This window comes from Myotis daubentonii, chromosome 9 (assembly GCF_963259705.1).
Source record: "Myotis daubentonii chromosome 9, mMyoDau2.1, whole genome shotgun sequence".
In the NCBI taxonomy this organism is placed as follows: domain Eukaryota; kingdom Metazoa; phylum Chordata; class Mammalia; order Chiroptera; family Vespertilionidae; genus Myotis; species Myotis daubentonii.
This window is the reverse complement of record NC_081848.1, coordinates 39,293,907-39,312,950: the sequence shown is the minus strand read 5'-3', so window position 1 is coordinate 39,312,950 and position 19,044 is coordinate 39,293,907. Positions and strand designations below refer to the sequence as shown.

Below are 19,044 nucleotides of genomic sequence, written 5' to 3'. Positions count from 1 at the left end.
AGTGGAGGCTCAGAGAGCTCCTCTGTGGGCTATAAGCAAAGGGAGAAAAGCTCTTAAGAAAGAGAAGAGGGGGTGCAAAGACGTGGGGCAGGACAGGCAGTGGGGCCTGGTGGAGAGTGGGGGGAGTGGAGGTGGGGGGCGTGGGAGAGGAGGCCCGACAGCTGCCCTCGGTCCCCACAGGGCACGGACGCCACCATGTTGCATAAGCTGAACTCGCAGCACAAGCTCAACTCCAACTACATTCCTCCCAAGAACAACCACGAGACCCAGTTCGGCATCAACCACTTTGCTGGGGTCGTCTACTATGAGACTCAAGGTACAGGCGGGCTGGCCGGGGCTGTCTCCTTGTCTGGGCCCCTCCCTCCCTCACCCTCTCCAGCCCAGGACAGAGACACCAGGTGGGATCAGTGCTTTTTTATGGTTTTGTTTTAGAGATTTAAAAGTGTTGCAGTAAAATATATAATATAAAATTTACTATTTTAACAATTTTTACGTCTATGATTCAGTGGCATTAAGTTGTTCACAATATAGTGCAGCCATCATCACTGTTAGCGCGACCATCATCACTATCCGTTTCCAGAGCCTATTCGTCACCCCAAATAGGACCTCTGCACCCCACTGACAATAACTCCCCCTCGCCCTCCCCCCAGCCTCTGGTACCCTTGATCCTGCTTTCCATCTTACATTTTGGACCATCTGAAGTGCTTCATGGGAGTGGAAACTACAATATTTGTCCTTTTGTGTTTGGCTCATTTCATGGAGCATAAGGTCCTCAGGTGCATGGCTGTTGGAGCACGTGTCCCCTTTAGTTATCGTTTCATCTGTTGATGGACGTTTGTGTCGTCTCCATGAGGTGGCTGTTGCAGATAATGCTGCTGAGAACGTGGTGTACACGTATCTGAGTCCCTGCTTTCAGCTCTTTGGGGTGGGCTCAGTGCTCATCCGTACAATGGGAAACTGAGGCTCATAAGGGGGGTTCACGGTCCTTACAAGACGTAGCCCATTGGATGCAAACCCAGGCCTAGAACCAGCCCAGTTACCCTCCAAGACTCTTTTAGCAAAAAGACCACATGTGAGCTTTGAAGGGGATGCTCCTCTTCCCTCCTGGGACATGCAATTGGGTTCATTTCAAGCTAGACGTCAAGAAGAGGGTGAGAACACAGTCCAGTTTACTCCACTCGGAATTCTGACAGGGTCTGCCAGAAGCCTGCGGGTGGTCCTAGCCCGCCCCGTTGTACTGAAGGGCCAGCCTGGACCGGGTCTCCGTGGTGGGTGCGCCCACATGGAGCTCCCGTCATTCAGCCCCAAAGGGCCCCACCCACAGCCCAAGCCTTTGAAATTCAAAACAAATAAGAATAGTCATCGGCTTAGCAGGTCCTTGTTGAGCTGGTCCAGAGGCAGTAGAGTGTGTCATGAGCCTGCTGCAGGGGTGGGCTCTGAAGGCTGTCGAGAGAAGGACGCCAACGACACGTGAGAAGGACTCTTGGGCAAACCAAGGGGTCTGTTGTTTGGGGCAACAGAGGATTGCAGGTTTCAGTTCAGTGCCACCAACACCCACTGAGCGTCTGTTACGTGCCAGGCCTCCTGTGTTGCTGAGGATGCAGAAGTGAAGGCGGAGGGAATTTTACATGAAGCTGTAGAATTATAGAACGCTAGCTCTGGAGGGAACACGAGGGTCATCTACTTCTATGGATTTGCAAGCTGAGGTCCAGAGAGTGAAACGCCTTCCTCAGATCACTGACCAGTTCTGAGCTGCCTTAAGCAATTCTGCCAGCATTTTCTGGTTGGCGAAGTGCTGTTTTAATCCAGCATTTCATTCGTGACATGGATGGTGACGGGTGATCTGAAGAGAAGCAACGGCCTTTGAGTGCTGTCTTTCCCATCTGACCGACGAGGAAGCTGAGGCCCAGAGCGGGCCTTCCCAGGTCACAGCGCGTTCCTTAGAGCCCCACAATCCATGCCGACCCCAGAGCCCACCCCTCCACTGCGAGTGCTCCTGCAGCTCACCCCTCCTCAGATGCCCGGAGGGCAGCCCGGCACTGGTCTCTGTGCCATCTACCAGCCCGGGCAGCCCGAGTCCTGTGGGGAGAGGGTGCTGCCCTCGGCAGTGTCCCTCCTCCTTAGCCCTGAGCACCTGTCTCCTGCCCCGCAACAACCCCCCTATTAACCAGCTCCTAACTCCCCATTAACTGGGAGCGGCAGCTGGGGTCTGTGTGGTGTAGGGAAGCCTCCTTGGCCCGCGCCGGTGGTCCTGAGTTTGAGTCTTAACTCTGCCTGTGACTTGCTTAGCTTCTCTGAGCTCAATTTACTCCCTCGTGGGATGAGAAGATAATCCCTGCTTGTCCCACACCTCCTGGGTGCGGGGGCAGCTGTGAGGGGACGTTGAAAACATAAGGCAAGCTATTGTGAGTTAATTTTTGTACTATTAGCTGGTACCAGATCAACATGTAGTCTCTCCCAGGTGACACTTACCATTGCTTTTGACACCTTTGTTTAAAAGACTGAGGCTGGCATTTTAGGCATTGGGGCTCACCCAGGGAGGTGCCCACTCCGTCCCCGGGACACACCTTCTGCCCTCTCTGACCAGCCTGAGGAGGGGCTGTGTGGTTGGGGCGATGCAGCTCCAGCTCAGGCTCTGCCCTCACTCTCTCTGTGACCTTGGGCCAGTGGCTGTCCTCTCCTGGCCTCAGTGTCCCCACTGAAACACGGATGTGGGTGGACTGGGTGAATTTTGAGGATCCTCTGGCCTTGGATTTGGGTGGGGGGAGGCGGGGCTGAGTCTTGTCAGGCGGAGGCAGCCGGAGCCCGCAAGGCATGACCACTCTTTGCCGCTGTCCAGGCTTCCTGGAGAAGAACCGGGATACCCTGCACGGAGACATCATCCAGCTGGTCCACTCCTCCAGGAACAAGTTCATCAAGCAGATCTTCCAGGCCGACGTCGCCATGGTAACGTGGGGGCAGGGCTTCCATGGGGCAGGAGGGGTCCCCAGGCGCCAGGCCGGTGTCTAGGCACCCTTGTCCAACAGCCTCAGTGCGTCCCTCTGGCCGCAGAGCCGGGACAGAGCTTTCCTATGCCTCTAGGAGTGGTCGGGGGCCTCCAGGACCCTCCCATCTGGTCCTGTACTGACTGGGGGGGGGGGGTGCCAGGGGGTGGTGTGTGTGTGCAAGGCCCAGAGAAGGGTCACGTGAGAGGTCACAGAGCAGAGCCTGATCAGGACTTGGTTTACCATGGGGTCCCCCCTTCCCCCCGGACCTCCTACTGCTAACAGGGAGCAGGCAAAGGGAGCAGGTCCAGCCTCAAGGTCGTCGGTAGGTGTGGCATTCAGAGAAAAGGCACAAAGGATAGATGTGCACCAGCCCTGGAGCCCATGGCTGGAGAATTCCTCACCGTCCGTCTCTCCTTTGTCCCTCGAGTGGGAGGCTGGTGGGCCTCTCCCTGCAGGACCATATGCCTTTTTCTCATATTTCCTCCTGTCCCCTGGCTTCTTGGAGGGGCACGGAGAGGCTCACGGGGCCGGCAGAGCCGCTACCCCCTCGGTGCCCGTCCAGGTGCCTCAGGTGCCCCCAGCCCCAAGGAGCCCAGACCTCTTCTCTCCCTGGTGGGTTTCGCCCTCTGTTCTGACCCACCCCGTTCTCCTTGCCCCTCCCCCCGTCGCGCCTGCACTGTGGCTCCTGCTATAGTTTCTCTGTGGTTACTCATCGGGCCCCCTCCGCCAGTCAGCAGCTTCTGCGAAGGTAAAAGCCCTGGGACTAGGCTGTGTCCTTGGTCCCCATGGCACCAGGGTTTGGGGAAGGGCTGGCTTTTCTTTCTTTTTCTTTCTTTTTTTTTGAGTGTGTTTTTTTGTGGAGTGGTTTGTGGAGTGATTTTGTTTTTGGTTTCTGAGTGTGTGTATTGCAGGCATCTCAGTTTCTTAAAGAAGGAAACTGAGTCTTAGAAAAAGAGGCAAGACTTGCCCAGCTGCCCCGTGAGCCAGGGGCAGAACCGAGACCAAACCCGAGTCCCCCGTCCTCTGCCCCCCCTGAGCCTCTTCGAGGCATCAAGGCAGCTCCTCCCCAGGCCCTGCGCTCGGTCAGGCCCTCTGTGACCTTGCACGGCAGGAGGGGCAGGTGGTGTTTGCTGCATTTTTCGGATAGAAAGCTCAGAGGTGGGTGTGACCCACCCCAAGTCAGCATCCGGGGGAGCTGGCCCTAGAAGGCCTCGCCCAGACCTGCTAGGGCCCAGTGGTCGGCAAACTGCGGCTCGTGAGCCACATGTGGCTCTTCGGCCCCTTGAGTGTGGCTCTTCCACAAAATATCGACTTCCGTGCATGGGCCACAAAGTTTCAATCGCACTGTACGTGCGCACCCGCACGTGGTATTTTGTGGAAGAGCCACACTCAAGGGGCCAAAGAGCCGCATGTGGTTCGAGAGCCGCAGTTTGCCGACCACTGTGCTAGGCTCTGGAGCGGCACCCCTTCAGGTCGTGGCTCCCAGGCGCTTTAGGTGCCAAAGGTGCTGGGGCCCCCTTAGCGGCAGCAGAGCTCTGGCATCCCCTTTGCCTCCCTTTTCCCTCTGTCTAATCCTGACATCGTCCCGCACGTGGTCTAAATGCTGAGTCCCTCTTCCTTCCTGGATGTCTGGCGCCCCCTGCTGCCCAGTGCCTCACAGAGTCCTGAAACAATTCGTGAAAGCCACGGCTGCAGAGTGGGGCAGGAGCAGGGCGGCCTCTGTCCGCTGCCCACGGAGCAGCCCTGGACCCCACCCCCGTTGTGGCTCAGTCAGTTAACAGCGTGAAGGTAGGGCCACCACCAGAACGGGGCCCAGACTCCTGAAGCACCAGCTCCGAGCACTCCCACCCCGAATCCACCTGACCCAGGGTCACATTGATGAGACCTCCAGGCTCCCCTGCATTCTTTCCTCTCAGCCCACCTGCCAGGCCCACCCACTTCTTCTGGTCTTCATGGTCCTGGAATACCACTGCACCCCGTCTTCTCCTCCCACCCCCTCTCCTCTCACCCCAAAGTACGATTGCCCCCAGGTGACAGCTAAGGAAGCTGGGGCCCAGAGAGGCCTAGCTGCTTGCCTGAGCTCACACAGCTTGTGCCACACAAGGGTTAGATCCAGGTCTGTCTCGGGGAGGTACAGCGACTTGTCCAAGGTCACATGCAAGGGAGGGCTAGTGAGGCTTTTCAGGCCCCCGCTCTTTCCACTGCATGATGATGTCTCTGTGAGCGTCCCCCTCGAGAAGAAAAATGCTCTGGAAACACCGCGGTTCCGTTAAAGGCACACGGGAACCGGCTGGGTGAACCGTGCAGTCAGTTTATTCCACACAGCGTGCTGGCTGCAGTGCTCTCTCGGGGCGGAAGCCCAGACACCTTGTCCAGCGATCTGAACGCATGTCCCGTGCAGGCCCCCACCCCTGAGCTCCCAGCCTTGCTTCTTGTGTCTGCTCCCCAGGACGGCCCTGGCAGCCCCACCCCAGCCACTGCTGCTGGGGGGCTCAGCTGAGCCATCAGGACGGCGGCTCTGAGCACCCGGATTAATGTCTAACCCCAGTCACGTGTCCCCGGGGCCCCGAGTCCACGGACGTTTTGTTCACTCTGTGCTGGCGGCTTCCCCTGCCGGCAGCTTCCCAGCCCCGTTCCCCGCACACTCAGGTGCCTGCCTCTTAGGTCCCTTCTGTGGAGTCACTTAACATTGACTTCTGGACTTTTCACTCCTGCCTTTACCCTCCCCCCCTCCCCCCACCCCGCACCCTCCCAGATGCCATCCCCAAATATCTTCAGGTCATCCCCGAGACAAGGAAGGGCCACCTTTCTCCCTTCACCAATAAAAGCCAAATCAGAAGCCCAGGTGGCCAGGGAGTGATGGCAGAGCCGGCCGCTCCATGGCCCATTCACTCCATGATCCAGGCATAACTGCTGATGTGCCCCTTATATGCCAGACACTGTCCTACGTGTTGACGACATAGTAGTGAACGAAACAGGGGGAAAAATGTCCTGTCTGCATGAAACTTACATTCTGGCAGAAGGGGAACAGTTAATCAGTTGGCAATAAGTAAAGTATATAGCATGTCAGGCGGGGCTATATGACATGGAGAAAGATTAAGAAATGGGGAATGCCGGTTGGGGGGGCGTTGCAATGTTGAACAGGGGCATTGGGAAAGGCCTATGGAGACGTCGATAAAGGTGGGGGGGGGAATGGGGGGCGGCGCGGAGAAGCCCGCCATGTGCACAGTGGGGGGAAAGCACGGCAGGGAGAGGGGACAGCGAGTCCACGCCCTCAGGTGCTCCTCAGCCTAAGCCTGCCAGCACCTTATAGGAAGAGCAGGAGGCGGGAGGCGGCGGGAGGGAGCGAGCGGGTGTGGAGAGCGAGCAGCTACAGGGGCCAGGTCTTGCGGCTGCTGTGGGCCGCTGTGTCCTGGCAGAGTGGAGGCGAGGCGGTGTGGGGGGACAGAGCAGCTTGGAGGTTCTTGCAGGGATCTGAGAGCGCCGCTGGTGGCTTGGGCCGGGCGGACAGTGAGGAGTGGGAGGGACGCAGGTCCTGGGCCTCCTTTGGAGGGGAGCCGAGGAGATGCTGGCCTGCTGGATGTGCGAGGGGCTGGATGGCTACTAGGGTTTTGGCCTGAGCAATCGGAGGTGGACCATTTCTGGGAGCCCTGGAACGAGGTCAGCAGCACTTCAGATCAGCTGTGCTGTGGGCTGGTTCCGTGCCAGGCCCTGGGCACAGCAGTAAGAAAGGCAGGCCCGCCTGTCCTCACACGGCCCACAGCTCAGCAAACACACACTAAGGTGGTTCCATTGTGGTCAAAACCAGAGAAAGCTGTGGGTTATGTGTGTGGTTGTGTATATGTGCTGTGCACACGCTCTGTGTATTATATGTATGTGCTGTGTGTTCTGTAACTTGTGCACTCTGTGTGTTGTATGTGTGTGCTATATGTTCTATAAGTTGTGTGCTGTGTGTTATGTATGCTGTGTGTGTTCTGTAAGGTCTGTGTTGTGTGCTATGTGTTGTGTATGTTGTGTGTGTTCTGTGAGCTGCTGTTGTGTATGTTGTGTGTGTTCTGTGAGCTGCGCGCTGTGTATGCTGTGTGTGTGTTCTGTGAGCTGTGTGTTGTGTATGCTGTGTGTGTTCTGTGAGCTGTGTGCTGTGTATGCTGTGTGTGTTCTGTGATCTGTGCGTTGTTTATGCTGTGTGTGTTCTGTGAGCTGTGTATTGTGTATGCTGTGTGTGTTCTGTGAGCTGTGTATTGTGTATGCTGTGTGTGTTCTGTGAGCTGTTGTTGTGTATGTTGTGTGTGTGTTCTGTGAGTTCTGTGTTGTGTATGCTATGTGTGTTCTGTGAGCTGTGTGCTGTGTATGCTGTGTGTGTTCTGTGAGCTGTGTATTGTGTATGCTGTGTGTGTTCTGTGAGCTGTGTGCTGTGTATGCTGTGTGTGTTCTGTGAGCTGGGTGCTGTGTATGCTGTGTGTGTTCTGTGAGCTGTGTGCTGTGTATGCTGTGTGTGTTCTGTGATCTGTGCGTTGTGTATGCTGTGTGTGTTCTGTGAGCTGTGTATTGTGTATGCTGTGTGTGTTCTGTGAGCTGTGTATTGTGTATGCTGTGTGTGTTCTGTGAGCTGTGTGCTGTGTATGCTGTGTGTGTTCTGTGAGCTGTGTGTTGTGTATGCTGTGTGTGTTCTGTGAGCTGGGTGTTATGTATGCTGTGTGTGTGTTCTGTGAGCTGTGTGCTGTGTATGCTGTGTATGTTCTGTGAGCTGTGTGTTGTGTATGCTGTGTGTGTGTTCTGTGAGCTGTGTGTTGTGTATGCTGTGTATGTTCTGTGAGCTGTGTGTTGTGTACTGTGTGTGTTCTGTGAGCTGTGTGTTGTGTATGCTGTGTGTGTTCTGTGAGCTGTGTGTTGTGTATGCTATGTGTGTTCTGTGAGCTGTGTGTTGTGTATGCTGTGTGTGTTCTGTGATCTGTGCGTTGTGTATGCTGTGTGTGTTTTGTGATCTGTGCGTTGTGTATGCTGTGTGTGTTCTGTGAGCTGCTGTTGTGTATGTTGTGTGTGTTCTGTGAGCTGTGTGTTGTGTATGCTGTGTGTGTTCTGTGAGTTCTGTGTTGTGTATGCTGTGTGTTCTGTGAGCTGTGTGTTGTGTATGCTGTGTGTGTTCTGTGAGTTCTGTGTTGTGTATGCTGTGTGTGTTCTGTGAGCTGTGTGTTGTGTATGCTGTGTGTGTTCTGTGAGTTCTGTGTTGTGTATGCTGTGTGTTCTGTGAGCTGTGTATTGTGTATGCTGTGTGTGTGTTCTGTGAGCTGTGTGCTGTGTATGCTGTGTATGTTCTGTGAGCTGTGTGCTGTGTATGCTGTGTGTGTGTTCTGTGAGCTGTGTGTTTTTTATGCTGTGTGTGTGTTCTGTGAGCTGTGTGCTGTGTATGCTGTGTGTGTGTTCTGTGAGCTGTTGTTGTGTATGTTGTGTGTGTGTTCTGTGAGCTGGGTGTTGTGTATGCTGTGTGTGTTCTGTGAGCTGTGTGCTGTGTATGCTGTGTGTGTTCTGTGAGCTGTGTGTTGTGTATGCTGTGTGTGTGTTCTGTGAGCTGTGTGTTGTGTATGCTGTGTGTGTGTTCTGTGAGCTGGGTGTTGTGTATGCTGTGTGTGTGTTCTGTTAGTTCTGTGCTGTGTATGCTGTGTGTGTTCTGTGAGCTGTGTGTTGTGTATGCTGTGTGTATGTTCTGTGAGCTGTGTGCTGTGTATGCTGTGTGTGTGTTCTGTGAGCTGTGTGCTGTGTATGCTGTGTGTGTTCTGTGTGCTGTGTGTTGTGTATGCTGTGTGTGTGTGCGCTGTGTATGAGTTCTGTGTCTGTGCTGTGTGTGCTTAGGGCAGGGGCTCCCACACAGGCTGGGCACAGCCCAACCTGGACAGCTCTCCAGTGCTGCTGCTGGGTCAGGGTTGGGGACAGCCAGCCTGACATCCACCCCACCCCCCTGCAAACACCCCCAGCTTCCCTTGGCAAACCTTAGGAAATGCTCCAAATAAAACGACAACGGAAAACACTGCACATTTCAGACCAGCAAGTGCTGGCTGTTTCTCGGCAGGTTCATTTCAGTCTGAGGCTCATGGGCTATGGCTTCAACGCCTCTGCCCACCCGCCTCCACACACCTCACATGTCTGCATCTGCACCCCGGGTTTTGGGCGCTGCAGGAGATCAGCTAAATTTATGTCTCACGTGTAGCATAAAACCTTACAATAATAATCAAATCCATTCATAAGAAATCCTCACCCAACAGAAGTTTCCAGCAAAACCATAACATCAAAATGCTTTGGAGTAGAATCTGGTTTCTATGGCCAGTGTCTGGGTATCAGTCTGAGATGGTCCACTTCCTGTTTGCTTGCTGTCTGCCCCCCCCCCCCATCTCACCATCTCACCATATTCTGAGAGGGGCTCCACCAGGGCAGGGAGGTGCAGGGGTCCCTGGTGGGCGCCCCAGAGAGACTGGCTGGCAGAGCACAGAGCCATGGGCCTAGGGCCACAGTGGGAGGCCAGCTCTGTGCCTTCTTAGGAGGCTGACCCAGACCTGCTCGGCCAGGCCAGCTGCTGAACCACTAATCCCACAGGAAGGGGAGGGCACAGGCAGCCCCCCCAACCCCCCACCCTCCAGCCCCCACCCCCTATCCCAGGTTCCCAGGTTGCTGTTCACGTCCACTGTGCCACTCTCATCACAGCCTGTCAGCCTGATAGGGAGGGAGGCTCAGCATGGTTTGGTGACCTGCTCAGGACCACGCAGGAGGCGGTGGGCCAGGGTTTGAGTTTAGGTCCTCTCACCTGTCTCTAGGAAGGACCCCTCCCCTTACCCGTGCCCTGAGTGAGCGCGTTCGGCCACTCATTTGTTCCTGGAGAGGGAGACTGGGGACTCAGAGAGGGGCTGTGCCTTGCCTAGAAGCCTCCAGCACACCAGGGCTCTTTCTGGCTCAGGTCCCAGGTGGCTCCTTGGAGCGGGCACGCCTGGGTCCAAGCTCCAGCTCAGACTGGACAGGTCACAGGGAAACCCCAAGTCCCGGGCAGCCTGCTTCGCTGGGCTATCCTCCCTCAGGCCCTGAGCCCGCTGACCTCCCACCGTCCTTTCCCTTCCCTTCCCTTCCCTTCCCTTCCCTTCCCTTCCCTTCCCTTCCCTTCCCGAGTGCTGGCGGGACACAGGTCAGCCCCTCCCATCGCTGTGGTCCGTCCCCCCAGGGCGCCGAGACCAGGAAGCGCTCGCCCACGCTCAGCAGCCAGTTCAAGCGGTCGCTGGAGCTGCTGATGCGCACCCTGGGTGCCTGCCAGCCCTTCTTCGTGCGCTGCATCAAGCCCAACGAGTTCAAGAAGCCCATGGTGAGTGGAACCAGCCTGGGGGGGGGGGGGCGATGGAGGGGCCGGGCCGTGGGGGGCAGGGTGGGGACTGGGTGAGGGCCCCCACATTCGAGATGTGGGACCGAAGGCTCCGGGAGGTTAAGGGGTTTGCAGCTGCAGAGCCCAAATCCTCACTGGGCGCCCGTCCTCCCAGGGCCCTGGATGTGTTGTTTGCCACATGCTCTTCCTAGAGGCTGGGGCGGGGGTGGGTGGGACAGGGGGTGGGGGGCCAGGGAAAGTGCCTGGAGGGAGAGGAAACAGGTGGCGGAAGGAAGCCAGCCTTCCGCACGCGTGCTGGCCCTGCCCCCTGCTGGACGCATTCCCCGGGGTGCGGAGTTCGCTGACCTGATGGGTCCCCCTGGGGCTCAGGGCCAGGTCTGCAGGGTGTGAGGTTCAAAGGGGCCCCAGCAAGCTCCCCACTTAAAGCAGGAGGAATGAGGCCAGGGCCCTGCCAGGCAGTTGGGTACCATCTTTCAGATGCCCTTCTCTGGGCCCCGACCCCAGCATCTGCGGCCTGGACCTTGACAGCAGGACATCCTCACTGCCCTCCACCTTCCTGCCCCTGCCTCCCTGTCCAGGCCCCTCCACTGCAGTGAGAGACAGGAGCCAAACGCGTCTGACCGCTCACTGCCTGCGCGCCCCCCTAGCCAGGCCCTCCAGGAACCCCAGGCTGGCCCTGCGGCTGCCATCACAAAAACAACTGTGTGCCAATTAGACAAATTAAGGCACTTAACTGTCAGCAGCCAGACAGTTGTTGAAAATAATGACAAATCTGCAATGACCGTAGCATGAAGGGCAACCCCTGGGATGTGCCAGGCACCCAGCACCTGCACAACCACAGTCCTGGCGAGGGTCAGCCTCCGCAGTCCCTGTGAAGTCCCCCGACATGCCCTGCGCTTTCAGGCTTCCGCACCTTTGCACATGCTCGCCCTGCCCCTCCAGTGTTCTCCAGGGTTAGAGCAAAGGCTGCCTCCCCCAGGCAGCCCCCCCCCCCATGTCCCAGGGGGAATTAAGCCATCTCTCCTCTCTGCCCCCGAGCACCAGCTCACCCCATGAGGATCTCATTTCTTGCTGCCATGTGGGTTTGAACTGCAGACCCAGGTTCCGTGCCACCTTTGCTCCTCATCTGCTGTGCGGCCTGGGCCTCTCCGGGCCTATGTCTGGGGCTGGGGGCACGCGGAGCAGGAGCCGCCAGCACTGACGCGCTTGGCTCTGGGCAGCTGTTCGACCGGCACCTGTGCGTGCGCCAGCTGCGGTACTCGGGGATGATGGAGACCATCCGCATCCGCCGAGCCGGCTACCCCATCCGCTACAGCTTCGTGGAGTTCGTGGAGCGGTACCGAGTGCTGCTGCCCGGCGTGAAGCCGGCCTACAAGCAGGTACAGAGCTGGGGCACGGGGGGCAGGAGGAACGGTGCCAGCTCTGGGCTGGGCAAGGGCCCAGTTTCCCCTTGAGACGGGGTGCCGGGCGTGACGCCGCCTGCCTCCTGAGGTGCGGCTGGGAAAACTGGGGTCAGGTAGTGGAGGGCAGCGAGGGCTTCGATGGCCGTGCTTGCTGTGCGTGAACTTCACCGGTGGGTGTAATGGATGAGACCAGAGCTGCCAAGTGGGCTGTGGGTGTTAGATGTGGGAGAGGGGTGTTTTTTTTTAAAATATGTTTTTTATTGATTTTTTTTAGAGAGAGAAAGGGAGAGGGAGTGAGGGATAGAAACATCAGTGATGAGAAAGAACCATTGATCGACTGCCTCCTGCACACCCCACAACCCTGGCATGTGCCCTGACCGGGACTTGAACCGGCAATGTCTTGGTTCATGGGTCGATGCTCAACCACTGAGCCTCTCCAGCCAGGCAGATGCGGGAGAGGGTCCTGCAGGCACCCTGCCGAGCTGAGGAGAGAAGGGAGGGTCAGAGAAGGCAGGGCCTGCTTGGGTCACACAGGGAGTTGGGACGGAGCTGGAGCGAGAGCCCTGCCTCCCAGCGTGGGAGGAGCACAGAGGTGGCCTTTCCCACTGCCCATTCCCTGGTGCGCCCCTGTCCCCCAGGACGACCTTCGGGGGACCTGCCAGCGCATGGCTGAGGCTGTGCTGGGCACGCACGACGACTGGCAGATTGGCAAAACCAAGATCTTTCTGAAGGTGAGAAAGGCTCCAAGCCGACTGCCTTGGGGGCTGTGGACTCCTGTCACGGTGGGAACGGGCGCCAGGGGGCCTCTTTGGAGAAGCTGGCATCAGACGGGGTCAGGGCTGGGCCTGTGCATCCTCCCATCCTGCAATCTGTGATAGGACGAGTGGGCGTGTGGGCGGGAAATGAGGCCATCTTGGTAGGGGAGGGGCAACTGGTATTGAGCCCAGCTGTGACCTGAGGTTGGGGTCAGAGCACTGACCCTGGGTGAGAAAAGAGAAGACCAAAGTGGGCTCATGGGTTCAATGCGGACCCGGTGGCTGTCTTCCCTGGGACTCTGGGCAGGCCCCTGGCTCTTGCTGAGCCTCATTTCCCCATGAAATGGGATGTGCCTGGTGGGGGATTTCTCGACTGTGGTTTCCTGCCAGGCAGGGCTCACCCCAGGCTCTGGTGGGTGCCAGCCCCTCACTCTCTAGTGTCCCTGGTTCCTACCCTCCCTGAGCACAAACCTGGAGCTCTCTGGCTCCCACCGCAGCCTGAGCTGGGAGCAGGAAGCGAGGTCCTGGGGCGTCCTGGCCTTGGAGCAGAGCTTGCTGGCTGGTGGTGGTGGCCGGGCCGCTGCCCCAGGGCCAGTGTGAGCTCTCAGCCTGCGGGCTTCCTCATTTCCATTTCCGTCGCGTTCGCTTTCTGGCCGTTCGGGGTCACAGGGCAGGGCTCCTTCCTCTGGTACCGGGTGGGGCCTGGGCTGCGCAGGACATCTGGGTGGAGGGAAGGAAGGAGCCAGCCCGGAGCCGGAGGGGGCCCCGGGCTCCAGTGTCATCCCTTCCTGGCTGCGGGGCCACAGGCCAGTGCCTTCATCTCCCCGAGCCTTCATTTCCTCGTCGGAAAAATGTGTGCACCGGGCCTGCATCCCACAACTGCCCAGACTCGGTGGGGCTTTTTGTCCACGATCTTATTTAGTCATCACAGCAGCCAGTGAGGTAGGATCGTTATGCCCATTTCAGAGGCTCAGAGAGAACAAGTGAGATGCCGAGGTCAGGCCCTGGGCTTGCAGCCAGGGTTGGTCTGATGCCCGGCCCTGTAGGTAAGGGAGGGAGGGCACGCAGGGCAATGGCACCGAGTGCCGGCAGCTCCGAGGGCCATCACTGTCCCCAGCCTCACCTCTCTGGGCTCTTCAGCAACCGGCAGTGGTTTCCAGTCTCAATGTCCACTTCCCATCCATGCATTCATTCATTCGTTCACTCATTCAGAAAGGCATGGCTGAGCAGCTCCTCTGTGCTGAGCTCTCGCCACAGGAGATGTGGTCTGTGATTAGCTGGTGGATGTGGCTCCCCACAGAGACTCAGCACGGGGGTGGGGGGCCCTGTCTGCCTGGCTCCCCAAGGACCCACTCCAGCACCTAGCACGGGGCCGGCAATGGAGACATTAGTTTTAAAGGCATTGAATGAATGATGAGATTTTTGTCTAACCAGAGTGAAGGGTGGGGGTGTGGGGGTGAGGAGGGGACAGGCCTAGAGAACTTGGCAGGGCCTGGATCATGGAGGGCCTGAGGGCCAGGGAGACCAGACTTGTCCCCGAGAGTCATGGGCATCACGGTAAGACCACCGGAGAGTTGTTTCAGGAGGGTCCCTGCTTAGGGAGGCCCAGGGGAGCGACAGAGGCCAGGAGACCGGCGAGGAGGCTGCTGCCAAGATCCCAGAGGGTGGCTTGGCCCAGGTCAGAGGCTGATATGACAGAGACATCGGGGAAGGCACGGCGTCGGCGGACAAGGCCATCGGGATGAAGCCGCTGTGTGTGCCCATCGCACCCTCTGGCTCCACCCAGTCAGATTCGGCTCCTCCCGCTCCATCTGTCCCACCCAGAGCCCTGGAAACAGCCACAGCACCTCTCTCTGGCCTGTGGCTGGGAGAGGCTGCCCCACGCAGCAGAGCAGGGCTGGGAGCCTGTGCGGCCCAGCCAAGCCCCAGGCCTGGAATCCCAGGGAAGGAAGAGAGGGCCTTCCCTTGGATTCGTGGGGGGCCGCTGCTCAGGAGCTCTGCCCCCCAGGACCACCACGACATGCTGCTGGAGGTGGAGCGGGACAAGGCCATCACCGACAGGGTCATCCTCCTCCAGAAGGTCATCCGGGGATTCAAAGACAGGTACGCGCCCGGACCAGCCCCTCCCCATGGGAGCCCACACCCCTCTTTCCTCTAACTGGAGCACTGAAAATACGCAGGCACACCCAGGTGCACACCTAGACATGAGCACACGCATGCACAACTCATGGGTGCACACAGACACACGACTACACAGGCACACACATATGGACACTCTGTGGTCTCAAATGCCTGATGACATTTCCCAAAGAGGAAATTCGAGATTTTATAAATTACAAATTTTATAAATTCCAAATAAGGGACATGTGTATAGCTGTGATAATCCACAAATCAGCAGGACTGACTCTGGAGTGCGATTCAGGCTCCACAAAAATCCCACAGCCTGCCCCGTTGGCAGTTCATCTGGTCGCTCCCTCCTCTCCATCCATCCATCCATCCATCCATCCATCCACCCACCCACCTGTCTGTTCATCTGTGTGCCTGCCCACCCATCTACTGTTTCCTCCCACAGTTGCTCACTTGCTCTTGTGTGGCTCCAGGCATTGGCGTGCTGGTGCATTCACACGTGGCCGTATTAATTTTTCACTCCTCCTACATGTATTTCCACATTCAGCAGACACCTGCTGTTGGACCTGTGGTCTCTTTGTCCTCCATCCGGTCATAGTGACTGTCACGTAGAGTGTGCGGGGGAACAGCATTGCGCTCACTCAGTCAGACAATGGGCTCTAGTCCAACGTCATCGAGTCTCAGTTTTCTCATCTATAAAATGGGGAAATCTGATAGTAGTGAGTGAAGTTCACACAGTTCAAATATTTTAATCTTTAAGATTATTTACTTATTACTCATACATTTATTTATTTATTTATTCAATACACATGGAAAATCTCCTTATGGGCTCATGTGACAAGCCTGTGAGCAGGCAGGGCAGGTATCATTCTACCCACTTCACAGATGAGGAAGTTGAGGCAGAGAGGTGATACCCTGTTGCCTCAGGTCATTGATCCAGGAGATGCAGGGCTGGGACTAGCCTTGCTGTCCTGATTCCAAGCCCCGCCTGCCCCTTGCTGCCTCTGGGCACCCCGTCTTTGCTTTGAGGATCCCCTGCTGTTTCAGGTCCAACTTCCTGAAGCTGAGGAATGCTGCCACCCTGATCCAGAGGCACTGGCGGGGCCACAACTGCCGGAGGAACTATGAGCTGGTGAGCCTCCCGGGGCTGCTCCTGCCCCACGAGGCCTTAGAACCTGCCCGCTGCTGGAGCGGCAGGATGTACCTGTGCCCAGACGCCGGGCCTCCTGCCACTGCCCCATCCTGCCCCGGCCATTTCCCCAGCCCCAAGTCCAAGTCTGGTTCTCGTGCCTTTTCCCATCTGGTCAGCGATGTTTGGGCTTTTCTTCTGGAATGTTTGGGTGAGCGTGAGCACTAGGTCCTTAGAGACCTCCGAGGGGGCCCGAAGCAGGGGTGTCCCACTGACCTCAGGGGAGCAACTGGGCTGCAGCCTGGGGCTGGGCTGGGGAGGCAGACGGGAAGGAGAGCAGCTCCTGGTCTGAGGATGGGGCGCCGAGGCCACTCCTGGGAACCTTTCGCCTGAGAGGAGGCAGAGCTTCCCTCCGGGAGCCCCGGCCCAGGGAGTCCGGGAGTTCCTGCGGGCACGCGGCGGGAGAGGGGCCAGGGCTCTGAGCGGGCTGTCCTTGCAGATGCGGCTGGGCTTCCTGCGGCTGCAGGCCCTGCACCGCTCCCGGAAGCTGCACCAGCAGTACCGCCTGGCCCGCCGGCGCATCATCCAGTTCCAGGCGCGCTGCCGGGCCTACCTGGTGCGCAAGGCCTTCCGACACCGCCTCTGGGCCGTGCTCACCGTGCAGGCCTACGCCCGGGGCATGATCGCCCGCAGGCTGCACCGGCGCCTCCGGGCCGAGGTGAGCAGTGCCCGCCGGGGAGGGGCGGGTTCTCATCGCAGGGGGGACACATCACCCCATTGCTGGCTGAGGCCGAGGGCTGGGTCTCCCCTGAGGAATGGCCGCACTGGGACCAGACCCCTCATGCTCATTCTCCCAGCCGAGGACAAATCTCTGGGAGGTGCCGGTGAACCTGGTTTGGTTTGGGGATCAATGGTGTCAAACCTACTCCCCGGCCCCCGAGCCGTGTGACCCGGGGAATGTCTCGGGTGCCTCAGTTTCCCCATCTGCCCAGTGATTTGGCAAATCGCTCCCAGGCCTCAGTCAGGTGGGTGGGGCAGAGCTGGCTGGAGGAAGCACGGGGCCAGCTCCACCTGGTTCGTGCCCATCGGCTCTCCCTTCCCTCAGTACCGGCGGCGTCTGGAGGCCGAGAAAATGCGGCTGGCGGAGGAGGAGAAGCTGCGGAAGGAGATGAGCGCCAAGAAGGCCAAGGAGGAGGCCGAACGCAAGCATCAGGTGAGCGGGGACTGTCCCAGCGCTTCGCTGTCCATCCACTGGCCGACAGCCTCCCGGACACTGGCTGCCACCTTCTGTCCTCTACTCCCTCCCTTCATGTGTGCCCTGGGTGCCCGTCCTGGCCCAGGACAGAGGCGGGAGGGCTGTGGCTCCAGAGTGCGCGGGTCCGTGCCCCCAGGAGCACTTCTAGCTGGGAGACAGCACCTCCCTAAAAGCCTGAGCCGTGGGCAGAGCACCCAGCATGGGCCACCAGCCACCTGTGGTGACTGAGCTTTTGAAATGACAGCACGGGCAGCATAAAATACACACGGGCTTTGAAGGCAGTGAGAAAAGCAGGGCTATAAACCATCTCGGAACTATTTTTAAAATATTAATTACATGTTGAGATGGTATTTTGGAAAGATTGGGTTAAATAAAAGATATGATTAAAGTTGGTTTCACTTATTTCTGTGACTGAAGTGTAGCGGCGCCATGCATGGCTCCCATGATCTTTCTGTTGGAAGCGCTGGCTACAGCCTCGAGCCACGGCGATGGGGCTTTGGGTGGTGTGGTGCCCTCCAGCTGGGGAGGCCTGAGCAGGCTTCCTGGGGGAGGCGTTCCAGCTGAGCCCTGGGGGCAGGTGGCCGTACTGTCTGGGCATCTGTCTGCACGAGGCTCGGAGGGCTGATGGGAGCGAGGCCCAGGGGGCGAGGGGGACTGTGGTCTGGGGGTTGCGGGGGCCCTGGGGCTCCCCAGGGAGGCCTTGTTCTCTGAAGCTGTCTCCTCTGCGTCACCCCCACCCGCCAGGAGCGCCTGGCCCAGCTGGCCCGCGAGGACGCGGAGCGGGAGCTGAAGGAGAAGGAGGAGGCCCGGCGGAAGAAGGAGCTCCTGGAGCAGATGGAGAGGGCCCGCCACGAGCCCGTCAACCACTCCGACATGGTGGACAAGATGTTCGGCTTCCTGGGGACTTCGGGCGGCCTGCCGGGCCAGGAGGGCCAGGCCCCCAGTGGCTTTGAGGTACGAGGCCGGGAACAGGGGCTGGCGACAGGCCTCAGTGGGGTGACTGCGCTCCCCTGCGTTGAAGACCACCTGGTCCCCTCTGAGCAGAGGGCAGCAGCAATGACCTGGGTCGGGGGCCACAGGGCCCAGGCCCTGTCCAGCCGCCAGCCTGCCACGCCCGGTCAGTCACTGTCCCTCTCCAGGGCCACTCACCAGCTTGTATTCATTCATGCACTGAGGTCTCCGCATGCGCCAGGTTCTAAGTCGTGAACAGGACGGCACAGTAGCCCCTGGGGGAGGCAGTGCTGGCCCCACAGGGCGGGGGGGGCTGCAGCCAGCTGAGTGGCCCCCACAGCAGGGACCCTCTCCTCTCCTCAGGACCTGGAGCGCGGGCGGAGGGAGATGGTGGAGGAGGACCTGGACGCGGCCCTGCCCCTGCCCGACGAGGATGAGGAGGACCTCTCGGAGTACAAATTCGCCAAGTTCTCTGCCACCTACTTCCAGGGCACGACCACGCACACCTACACCCGGCGGCCACTCAAGCAGCCGCTGCTGTACCACGACGATGAGGGTGACCAGCTGGTGAGGGCTGGGGCTGTGCTGGGGCTGTGGGTGCTGAGAGCAGGTCCCTGGTGGGCGGGGACCAGGGCTGACTTGACCCACCCCAGCCTGGGGCCAGGCCACCTGGGCAAGATCCTAGGAACACCTGAGTGCCCTCAGCACAATGGCCTCCTGTGGGCTTCTCCAGCCCCTCCCTGGCCTCAGGGGACGCTGCTGGCTGTAGCAACACCCTGCACCGAGCTCTCTGACTCCCATGCTCTCCCCCAGGCGGCCCTGGCCGTGTGGATCACCATCCTCCGGTTCATGGGGGACCTCCCCGAGCCCAAGTACCACACGGCCATGAGTGACGGCAGCGAGAAGATCCCGGTGATGACCAAGATTTATGAGACCCTCGGCAAGAAGACGTACAAGAGGGAGCTGCAGGCGCTGCAGGGCGAGGGCGAGGTGAGGCCCGGGGGAGGGGGCGGGGGGAGCCTCCAGGCCATGTCCCTCCCGGCCAGTGGACAGGGCTGTCTGGTCTCCCTAGCCTCA

The 19,044-nt window shown here is 58.8% G+C and overlaps 1 protein-coding gene across 1 annotated transcript in view; it reads left to right on the top strand.

Moving 5' to 3' along the window:
• MYO7A (myosin VIIA) overlaps positions 1 to 19,044 on the top strand; it is an 87,608-nt gene that overhangs the window by 36,750 nt on the left and 31,814 nt on the right. Inside the window, exons 14-25 of the mRNA XM_059708395.1 lie at positions 181 to 316; positions 2,840 to 2,946; positions 10,192 to 10,329; positions 11,568 to 11,726; positions 12,389 to 12,481; positions 14,514 to 14,608; positions 15,680 to 15,764; positions 16,261 to 16,479; positions 16,867 to 16,974; positions 17,761 to 17,970; positions 18,331 to 18,534; positions 18,781 to 18,957. Of these exons, the coding sequence (XP_059564378.1) occupies positions 181 to 316; positions 2,840 to 2,946; positions 10,192 to 10,329; positions 11,568 to 11,726; positions 12,389 to 12,481; positions 14,514 to 14,608; positions 15,680 to 15,764; positions 16,261 to 16,479; positions 16,867 to 16,974; positions 17,761 to 17,970; positions 18,331 to 18,534; positions 18,781 to 18,957 (1,731 nt within the window). The remainder of the gene's footprint in view (positions 1 to 180; positions 317 to 2,839; positions 2,947 to 10,191; positions 10,330 to 11,567; positions 11,727 to 12,388; positions 12,482 to 14,513; positions 14,609 to 15,679; positions 15,765 to 16,260; positions 16,480 to 16,866; positions 16,975 to 17,760; positions 17,971 to 18,330; positions 18,535 to 18,780; positions 18,958 to 19,044) is intronic.